At 37.8% G+C, this 11,425-nt stretch overlaps 1 protein-coding gene across 2 annotated transcripts; it reads left to right on the top strand.

The window, feature by feature from the left end:
- Nucleotides 1-1,371: 1,371 nt before the first annotated feature.
- On the top strand, nucleotides 1,372-10,274 carry LOC134534245 (uncharacterized). Of its 2 annotated transcripts, none has more exons than XM_063372532.1 (3): nucleotides 1,372-1,486; nucleotides 3,725-3,843; nucleotides 8,959-10,274. In XM_063372532.1, the coding sequence occupies exons 2-3, from the start codon at nucleotides 3,776-3,778 to the stop codon at nucleotides 9,437-9,439; spliced, it is 549 nt and encodes a 182-aa protein (XP_063228602.1). In that variant the 5' UTR covers nucleotides 1,372-1,486; nucleotides 3,725-3,775; the 3' UTR covers nucleotides 9,440-10,274. The 2 variants fall into 2 exon arrangements, with proteins under 2 accessions (XP_063228602.1, XP_063228600.1); XM_063372530.1 differs by lacking the exon at nucleotides 1,372-1,486 and adding an exon at nucleotides 2,442-2,672.
- The last annotated feature ends 1,151 nt before the right edge of the window (nucleotides 10,275-11,425 follow it).

Here is an 11,425-nt window from a genome sequence, read left to right on the forward strand (position 1 = left end):
AGATGAATCAACTTAAAGACTACTGACAAGTTGGTAAAAACCACTGGTTATGTTTTTGTTGGTGGGTTTGTTCTGGATATTGCTTTAGCACTTTGTTTCTTACGTAAATTAAGGCTCTAGGCCGCGATGAGAATTAAGGGCGTTCATTCAACACTGTGCCCGGAGGGGGCTAACACTCGTGCTCTACGACGCACATTTATCATTACGTGTTAATCTAAGGGGATGGCTTGATGAGCTTACTCCGTGAATTATTATCGGTTGTTTGCATCAGGTGCAGTTCCGTGACAAAATTTATACACTGGGAGTACTTGCGTACAGTGGCGGATCCAGGATTTTGGTTTGGGAGGGGCTTGACCCAGCTGAGGCTAGGCTTTATCAAGGCAAACACTAAAACAATAGTGGACCCAGATGCTTTTGGAGGGGGCTTGAGCCCCATAGCCCCCCCCCCCCCCCCCTTTTGGATCCGCTACTGCTTGCGTATCTACTCCGCGTTTGACCCGGGTTGAGTTTGCGAGGGGTGCGTTCCACGACCAGCGGGAGCCAATACAGGCGGGTCGCGGGGTCGGTACGACGCGACGTCGGAACATAGCTGGGAATAAATAACATACTGCAGCTCGACAGTCATGCCCTTGGCCAGGTGCATTCCGATAGCTTCCACGAGCGATGTGCGGTACTATGGGGCCAGGGCCGCGGGATAAGGCCGTCCACGCCCTCGAGCCGCCTCTTTCGTTCGGTGACGACATGCAGGGACGCGACTCCCGGGTGGCTTATTGCAGAACCTGTAGTGTGGTCCGCGCCAGTGGCGGATCCAGAGGTTCACCTAGGATTTCAGAATAGCCAGAGAAAAAAATATCTTAAAATTACTAAATTTGTATTTAATGTACTCACACTACACATAACATCCAACCACCAGATTTTATGATTCTACAAGAAATTCATTAATTATATTTAAAAAAAATATTGGTTTCAGAAACAATCATTTTTGTCGGCAATATTAATGTAGCAGACAACTGGTTTTTCGGGGGGGGGGGGGCATATGCCCCTGGTGCCCCCCCCCCCCCCCCCCCCCCCACACCCCTGGATCCGCCACTTGGTCCACCAAGCAGCATGGGTGTACCTACAACTCAACCTCAGGTACGCATTTTGCCTAAACGTTCGTAAGTACAACTTAATAATCTTAATCGTTCGTGGTTAAATTGACCCTTTAATGACAATTTATCAAAATTACAGGTCATTTTTATGCAGATAAACACACACACCAAAGTAAAAGTAAAATCATAATTTGTAGCCAACATTTCTGAAAATGCAAAAGTATTACAAATAAAATCCAATTGCATATGAAACTCCTTTCTAAAACAATGTTAAGACTGGTTGTGTTTTCTTCTGGCGCCGACAGTTTGCAAGCCGCCACGAGCTTCACTGAAGAAAGAAGACAAGTTGCCAAACTTAACTATATTACCGTGCCAAAGATCGTACTGCTCCTAAGGTACACACGATTGAAAAACTTGATAATTATCAAGAGAATTGTAAACTTAGCCTGTATTTCCAGCTTATAATTAGCTCGTTAATTTCATCTAATGAAAATTGGCGGGAATGCAGCCATGATATATAAACTTAATCGTATATTTTGTATTTTCAGTGCATTTTATATAGGAATCGTAGCCAATTGTTTCACTGTATCATGGTGAAATTGGTTACATACCTACTTGAAATATCGTAAATATACTAGAATTTAACCTAAAACTTTCATTTTAGCTCATAACCTTGAATTAACTCACAAATTAAAAAAAAACAACACAAATATTTAATTTTTAAAAAAATACTACTTATTTCGTGTAATGCTATTATAATCTATTCAGAGCCGCCATAAAATGACTGTACGGGTTAAAAAAAATTTCATTTATTGTAAATACATTTTTATAGACTCGTAAAAAGTAACCCAAAACACAGCAGAATAATACTGCCCGAAATCATTAAAAAAAAAGTTTCACTCAAAGGTATTTTTTTAATATTTCATGCAATTTTATTGAAATTATGTAAATAATTCCTTATTTTCTGTACCTTTCGAACTATATCATAATCTGATTTCCCGATAAACATTACTCTGTACCAATAAAACAATTAACTGTGCTTGGTTCTTTCCACAATTCTTAAGAAAAATATAAAATATAACCATAGTTTTAAGTCAACATATGATTCGCACACGACCCATCAAAAATCCTACACGACAATCATAAACCATTATAATATTATTATGCATATGCATAGTACACGACTAATCATTAATTTTTAATTCTTAATTTTGAATCGTAAACTTACCTCGAGATAGATATTCAATTCACACTACAATCATATAGATCTATTTTACCATGATCCACGCAATATGATATAATAACATAAAAAATAATTGGAACCACAGTCATCTGATCGAAAATAATTTATTGTGCCTTTGTTCATTAATTACTGTATGCTTTGGTTTTGTACAAGCAAATGTCTTTGTGCTATAAACAAGTCAAGGCTTTCAAATTGCCGAGTTCTTTTGAACCAGTTGTTATATTAAATACTATATCAGATGATTTTTTTATCTCTGAATAGATTTAATCTATAGCTTGAAATTGAAATGTAAAGATTTCCTTGAAAACTTCGTTCAGAGTACAGATATGGCTGATGATGTAAGTAAAATTAAAATTGTTATCGATTACATAAAAATAGTCAACACACTGTCTTATATTTTAGTCTAGGGTAACTTTATGTTGGGACTAATAGAATAAACAAAATTTTCTACATACTGAAACTCTAAAATGAAATTTTTATATTTGCAAAAAAATATATATTTTTTAATATAGACTACAATAAGGACTTTTTAAGTGAATATTTTGTGTGTGAAAAGTTCTGTATCCTGAGATATCTTATATGGGTTACATTAAAACAATAATAAAGGTTAACTAATGGAAAAGTTAGGTAATACGATAACTAAGTAAGGTTTGTCGTGCTATCAATCCTGCAATGATATATTATCATTATAAGAGTTAGAAATGGTGAAAAATAGTATTACTTGAACTCAGGGACGTCGAAACAGAGGGGGGGGGGGGGGGGCTGCAGGGGCGAGTCGCCCCCGTGCTATTATGCATGGAAGGGGGGTTCGAGAGTAGCATTTCGCCCCCCCCCCCCCTCCTTTTCCCAGAATAAATGTTTGGTCCCAGTAGTATTTTTCTCAACCAGTACATAGTTACAAACGTTGCATTGGTGATCACATTGATTAGAAATAATAATGTTCAAGCTACCAATGTCCACGTGTTAAGGAACCAAATATATATATATATATATATATATATATATACATTAAATTCCAAGACCGAAGCTAAGGGGTAGATCACATGGGTTAGGTTATTTGTCACCTACACTACCTACCCACGATATTTCAATCCATATTTAATACATACTACGTCATCAAATTCTTTGGAATGGTATATTTAATATTTTGGTTCGGAAACTCATTAAATAGCTTAATTTTGATTCTAAAATTCCGAATTTTTTTTCCGGGGGAGGGCCCCCGGGCCCCCCCGCTCTAGGACTGAGGTAAGTGTGTTACATCTTTTCGTCTCGCCCCCCCCCCCCCCCCCTCCACTCATGAAAACGTTCCGACGTCCCTGAACTGCTGTCGAGTTCCCTCGCGAAGTGGGAAGCTAACTCCGGACTGGCGCGGTGTTTGCTCCCCCTCCAGTCGGACGCGAGGAAGCGGGAGTTCAGGAGGTACCTGGAGAAGGAAGGAGTGATGGAAGCTCTGACCGGTGCTCTGATATCCCTGTACGAGACAGCAGACAGACCGCCTGACCCTCTGGCGTATCCTTCTGTACATGTTTTGCTTGCTTTGACTGTCAGAGCTTCTCTTAAAAAAAATGCTGTAGGTATGTACTGAATTACACATGCATATGCAAGATTTTTTTTTTTTTTTGTAATCTGTACATTAGAAACCATATTTTTTGCCAATTTTTTTGGTTCATGTAAAGTAGAATAATGGAGGTACAGAGTAAATTTTATTTAATGTGAAATTCGTATGGTGCCTATGAACACGTTTTTAAGTTTGATGTTTTAAACGGAAATTGTTTGATACACCAAAGTGATTAATAATGCACCAAAATGATTAATAAAACTCTAATATATATTTAAATAAATATTTTAGAGTTTGTTTAGTCATTTATAAGTGCTTAACGTGCATGATCGTCAAACTGGTATATATTTACAAGGTATATTTTCTTGAAAAATTTAAGCTTTAATAGTTAGTTGGCAGCATCCAAGTAGAAAAAAAATATGACGGACGTGCGAATTATTGTGAATCACTAGCCTGTGGACGAACAGACGGACGCGACGGATGATTTGAGATTCCATCTTAAGGGGCCCGCCTCGTCAGGGGTGTATGTGTGTTAGTGAGGCGGGATGATAAGCGCGATGCTCGATGTTATTTCTAGCGCGGTATCGCCTCTAAGCGCAAGGCTCTGAATAGACGCGTAGTCTTCTCGTCGTCACAGGATAACTGTGAAATTTGAGCAGTGACCGTAACATTACATGGCACAGTCCCTTAAAGTGTTTTCAAGAATCTGTACTGGTTGTTTTACGCCTAAACATTACTCTGAAAACATGCGTTTTAGCCATTTTAACTCTTCTAGAAATACAGTTTAAAAACATGATCCAAAATTAAAAGTACTTTTCGGGCCTCAGCGAACTCTTAAATGCTTTTCGTAAACATACCCCACTCGGATATCTTGAGTAGTTTTGAAATCGCGTTGTTTTTCCTGAAGCTCTGTGCACCGTCTGTGTGACCAGGTAGGCGGGGCCCTTAAGTCGATTGCTTTCCCCCGGTGCCTTTCCCTTAGGAGGCTGAACCATGAGCTGAACAACATATAACCCGCTGCAGGCCTCTAGTGTGCTCCTGACGTCTCGCAACGCGCCGTGCGTGGTGCGACGAACGTGACGCGAATAAAATAATTTCCTATCCAATCACGTCCGACTCATCCGATTATAAAGATTGTTCTATTTTCATCGCGTTGCTCAAATGAGCGTCAGAATTTTGTTTTCAATTAACTGTTTGACTAGTGCATTGTTAATATTATTATTATTATTCGGGTATTTATTATGGGAGGTTTTTTTCCGCTAAAATTACCTATGTGAAATGTTTAAAATGTGTTCATAAATGGCGTATGTTCAAAATAACGTTTTAAATCTACATATTAATTTGACTTGGCCGTGCCAACTTTATCTTTCCAACATAAATATTTTTCTATTATTAGGATTGATTTATATTAATCATTATTAATTGTTTATTATTTAAGTGTTCTGTTATATTAGTCCAATATGTTCTGCATTGACTGCTTGTGTAGCTGTTGACGTCACCATGTAGGAGTTTATTTTCACCACTGTAGATATGTATTATTTTTAAAATTATGCTTTGTATTAAATGCGTGATTTTTTGAGTACTGATACGTGGTGTTAGGGAAGGGGGGGGGGTTAGGGGGCCTAGTCCTCATTTGCCGCAGGTAACAGAGATCTTGGTTCGGTGAACGAATTAAGTTTTAACGCTGACATGAAATACTATACAACTGAATGTGCAATGAATTGGTATAAACCCCTGATCGAATCTGATAATGGTTTGCAAGAGATCCATCTGTTTCGTCGGTGTTGGCTTCTTAACAAGCGTGCAGTTACATTCTGCTGGAACTCTGCACCGAAGAAATGGTCCCAGCTGAGGAACTGGGGGAGTTGAAAACCCAGGTCGAAGAGAGCTTCCAAAAGTTAAACGAGCTGTCGAAAAAGTGCGCTGAGGTGACAAAACAGGTTCAAGAGCTAGAAAATGTCTGATTAATGTGTTGACGTTCAGAAGGAGACCTATTTTGTGTGAGAAATATGGGCATTACTAGTACCCTCAGCCTATTTATTTCTGGACACTAACAGGAAAATTGGCATGTTTTTTTTTTTTTTTTCAATAGTACGCTGTTAAAATTCACTATTTCATGGTATCATATATTATTGTTTTGTTGGTTATTGCTGACGTCATCGGTCTTCAAACCGAACTGATGCATTGCTGTAACGTCATATGAATAAGAAATAGGCTGTTTTGTTATTCAAAGACTGGTGTTTGGTTTCTGTCGTAAATATTTATGTTCGTCAGATAAGCTTAAAGTCAAATATTTTACAGACAAGTTATGAGTGCTTGGGTAGAGTTTACTACACTTTTTTTGTTCTTGTTGCACTATTTTGAGAATACTAAATAAACTATAATGTAGTTGTTTGATAAGAAATGTTAGTGTTTTAACAGATAAGTCATTGACACTAGTTAAGCACTAGCTGCAACTGACCTTATTTAAAAAGTGTAGAACATAAACATCACATGATTAATGAAGCTTTGGAAATATACATTGTTAGTTTATTTGCCATACAATTTATTTACTTGCAATTTACTTTTAATTAATCGTTTAAAATGAGTAGTTATTTTACTTAAATTATTTTTTATAATATAGTACATTACTTTAATATATTCATTAGGCTTAAAAAGTTCATTTTGTAAGTTAGCATCATCAAGCAAATTATTTCAGTTAGCTTTCTTAACACTTGTGCAGCTACTTTCAAAGGCAAGTCTGTAAGAAAATTGTTCCTAAGTCGGATATGGACAGTTTGAAAATAACCTTGATACAGAATACTTCATTAGTACAGGAACTGAAGAAAAAACTCTTAGCTATGGAGATGAAAAAGGAAGAACTGAAGCGTAAACAAAATGGCACTGAAGGTCGCCGGCCAAGTCATGATGGATAACAATCAAGTAGCACATTTCAAAATTATGTGTTGTTCACGACAGCTTTCTAATTTGAAATTTCTCACGTAAAAAATCTGACTGAATCGGAACATCATTATTTGGCAAATTATATGTGTTTTGCTATTCAGTATTATTGTACAGTGCATGTAAGTGGGCAGTAAGTCAGCAACATTAAAAAAAAAGTTCTTCGTAGTATTTTCACGGAAATTAGAACACAGATCTTGCATTACTTAAGATGAGTGACTGTACGGTCGTAGACGAAAAGATATACTGCAATTCAGTGAGTGACAAAGGGTACTGTAACATTTGGAACAGGAAGAAAGTAAGTTAAACAAAATTTACAAGATTTAAAAATATTATATTTTCGTTAAAAACAAGCATACATGACATCGACCAGAAAGTTAATAGCTATAGTAAAATAAGGCCTAGGCACCACAGGTCTCGCAGCTCTAGCCACTGAATCCTGCCGAATGTCCGTTATTTGGAAGTTACCACAACGCTCTGCTCAAAGGAGCTTTGGAGAAATCTGCAGACGGATTTAGGCCAATCAGCGATCCTCTTTCATTATTCCGAAACATCATGTGGACATAAATACTGACCGATTTTGTTACAAAGTAGTAGAATCTGTTCATCTTTTAAGCTGTAATTTTATAAGAATTAACGTATAAACCGGCCGATGGTGTCTCTTCATGGGTTTGTGTAATGGATTCTATACCTATGTTATGAGTGAATAAAACGACAATCCTTAGCTCTGTGCTACATGAAATATCTTGTGGGAAAATTAAATTATAAAACAATTTAACTATAATAGAATATTTGTTTTTATTAAATAGGCATTACGGGTTGTTTTCATTAACGAATATAGTTTTTAACTAATTTTTTTTTTTTTTTTGCAAGCAAGCAGTGTTTTAAGCAGTGCTCAAATGCTAAATTGTTATTTTACTCTTTGCTGAACAGAAATGACATAAATTATGTTTACTATCTTCCTTGAATAGTTGTAACTTGCGATTGCAGACCTTAATGTTGCAGTCCTACTAGCGGCCAGCTGAGCCGACATGCCAACATTGATGCATTCATTAACATCCAGCGGTACACAAGCAATGCGGCGTCGTTAAATGCCCTCGCAAGTTCTGACACCTTTGACCACTGCACAGACACGTACCACGTAAATCCACCTTTCAAGGTTAAAGCTGGCTTTGTAATCTTCTCCAGAGCGCAAGAATGCAACGTGTAACGAACGCAAGAAAACTGCGGAAGTTTATAAAAGATGCAAGATCAATCCTACAATTAAAACTTTTAAACTGTGGGAAAAATTTCTTCGGTGGGCTTCTTTTCATAAATAGTTTTTTTTTCTTTCAATAGTGTAGTTTTTTCTTTCAATGAGAGTTAGTTTAATAAGTAAAAACGTGATAAATAGAAACTCGTAGCCTTCCATACACATCACGTCAGCATCTTTAAAAGGTATTGGAACACTTTACCTCAAACATAGAAGACGGGAATGCAAGCCGAAATGCAAGAAGTTGGCAGTTGCGTTTTTGCACATTTCATTATAATCGAGTATTTGAAAACGTCTTTATTTAACATTTTTTTTTATTTTTGCACCCTTGCGTTTCTTGCATAGTTCATAAACATAACAATGCGTAGCATATAGATCTTATTCACCATCGTGGGTGTTAAAAGAGACGTTACCCCCCCCCCCCCCTTTTTTTTTCTTCTCTTTGCAAGAACAGCAGTCTCATACTTTAACTTACTTCAGCAGTTAAAATCCTGCTTTTCACAATAGACTTCCCCGAACAATCTAATAGTAATATGTATGCTGTTTGAAGGAGTGAAACAATTAATAATTACATAATAAACAATAAGTTCCTAATTACTTAATAAATGAAAAAAAAGTATTAATTTGGTGTATAAAAACATTTTTTTTACTCTTTAGTGAACTTACGTTTTTTTTTTTTTTTTTTAAGCTATATATCGAATTGACGTCTACCAATCTGTTTGATACATAGTGTAATAAACACTTTTTATAAATTGTGTAATAAATTTATTTGAAGTGAATTGTCAAGAGCACACTTTAACTGACATTGATTCAAGCGGTATATTTAAATTCATTCCAAAACCGATTGAGTAGTGTGTTCTTAACAAATGTGCAGTTACGTGGGAGAGAAACTTCTGGAGCGCTTTAGGGAGAAGTTCGAGAACGCAAAGAGAACGCTGGCGTGCAACCTGGAGTGCGCGCGCACCCTGGAAGCCAGGCACAGGCGCCTGCTCAAGCGCCTGGAGTACTTGCAGCGGCGAGACATGGAGTGCCATGGCCAGGAGGGGGAGGTCGCGGACAGCGCGGAAGAAGATGTGTACCTAGCAGACACTTTGAGGGACGAAACCCCTGACAGAGATGCGGAAATCTTGGGGAGAGCACTGGGGGCGCAGGACGCCCGTCCTCCGGAAGACGCTGGCACCGTGCCGCGTGGACACCCCGTCCAGAACATAATGGATCAGACTTTAGAGGATATTGACGGTGCTGAGGTACTCGTTCCAGTACATGTGTTCACTGTGAACGATCTCACGTTCTTGCAGAAAGATGTAATTTTTTCTGAAATTGCCAATTTGTGTGCGTATGCGAAGGAACTGTAAGTAGGATAAGACTCACACGTTCTCGGTCATAAGTAAATTTTGGAAGTGGCTAACTTCATTAAAACTAAAGAAATTACACATGTTTTGAACACCAGTAAATAACCTGGGTTTGATAACTTATCAGTAATAATAAAGTTTAGAAACATTAAAGTCCTGTTTCAAATTTAATACAGCTAGATTAGAGTTGTAAAGTGGGGGAGGGGAGGACTGCAGTGAATACACAATGGCCCGAGAGCTGAAGATGAACTATTGAAAAAAATGCTTTCAGTTATGTGTTTGCATGCAGTATTTACAAACTGCGTGCGATTTATTGTAGCGACAACATTGAAGACTGCTGAACGGATCAACTATCCATGGACAAATTATTCTGTCAGCAATCAGTTACAGAGACAAACGATTTGTCGCCACAGTGATTCGATATTAGCAATTGATAAAAGTCGCTGCTGATACTGGCAAATGTATGCGTGGGTATTTTAACTCAAAACTAATCCGCCCTCAAATCAGCAAGTATCGTAGTTGATAATCTGCAGCATGTTAGCATGGCGGAGTTAAATTGATATAGTGGGGATAACCCCTATGCCTGAAAATCGGCCCGGATGTGGATGGGGAAGGAAATTAATTTAAAGGGTTTTAAAGAATGACTATAATAAATTGCATGAAAATTGTCATACTAAAGTTGATGTTTGCCCATGGGTCAATGTGTCTGCCCCGGGCAATGGCCTGCGCTAGACTTTCGTTAGGGAATGGCATGTTTGAGAGTACAGTGTCACTCGGGTGCCAAAACCGTCTCAGAAAAAAATGTTCAAAAATAAATTAATGTTAAAATCAAAACAAATAACACTTCATTAAATAAAACAGAGGTTCTTGTAATAATTGTATGATGTATTGAGGAAAAAGTAATTACTTATTCAAAACATGAATCAAGTTGATGACTTGCTGCCTTTTGCCGATTTGCCGATGATGTTGATGCTGAGGGTGCAACTAGCTTTAGATGGTAGATCCTAAGAGTTAGTTCACAGATAGAGCACCAACACTTATTCAGAGCATGATGTCACCACATGGCCGGTAAGAGATATCCCTGGCTGTGATACCCACCAAGGACGCAATGCTAGTGGAGGTTGATAATTATTGTGGAATGATCACAATAGTAATTCTGGCATGATTGTTTTTATTGACATATGGCTCTCTTACATGGCACTGCCTGTGAGATGGCCTGTCTAAACTGGAAGCCATGGCTTGATGGAGGCACATATTAATTAGTCAAAAGTTTGTGACTACCGAGAGCACTGTTATGCTGCAAGTCAATTATGTGGTTCTCAGGCCTTAGTCCAAATACTATTTAAACAGGTGTCGCTGACATGCTGCATGGAATTCAAAACATTTAAATATGAGTAACAGTGTTAAGTAAAAATTATGATCATGATAAGCAACTTGATTGGACATGCATAAATTACAATACTCTTACACAAAGTGACCATCCACCAATGGTTACAGTACAAAACAAAGACCTAGGCTCACAAACATGTGGATACACACATAAACCACATAACACATGGACAGTTAAGTATTAAGTATGAATATATTAGTTAACTTTGCACTCGGCCTTATACTTAAGTTTGAATCCAAGTGGGATGAACACAGGGTGAGACCCAAAAATTCTCGGGCCATATTAAAATAAATAGATGAGATCACTAAGATTGTAAAACATTAAATGTTGTGGGAAGCTAGCCATGGAGTCGTTGAAATATGATGATCGACTTACTCGGTGATGATAGTGATGGTGGATCGTGAGGGGCTCCGTGGTGCATGGGCACAGCTAGCTCCAGTGGTGGAAGAAGTTTAAATGATCTAGCTCTTAGATGCGATGCACCACAAGGAACTGCTGCCATGCACAGTTTAATAATCCAGGCCAAGTTCTGGGAATGGTCCTGCTAAGTTATGGGTGGTTACATATTTAATTAATGTACCATGTTCCTGTAAAAGTGT

Source organism: Bacillus rossius, chromosome 7 (assembly GCF_032445375.1).
Source record: "Bacillus rossius redtenbacheri isolate Brsri chromosome 7, Brsri_v3, whole genome shotgun sequence".
NCBI lineage: Eukaryota > Metazoa > Arthropoda > Insecta > Phasmatodea > Bacillidae > Bacillus > Bacillus rossius.

What these genes read in the sequence shown, in the direction of transcription:
- LOC134534245 (XM_063372530.1), top strand. An exon ending in AGACCGCCTGACCCTCTGGC is followed by an intron (nt 3,844 to 8,958) that starts GTATCCTTCTGT and finishes ACAAATGTGCAG; the next exon opens with TTACGTGGGAGAGAAACTTC.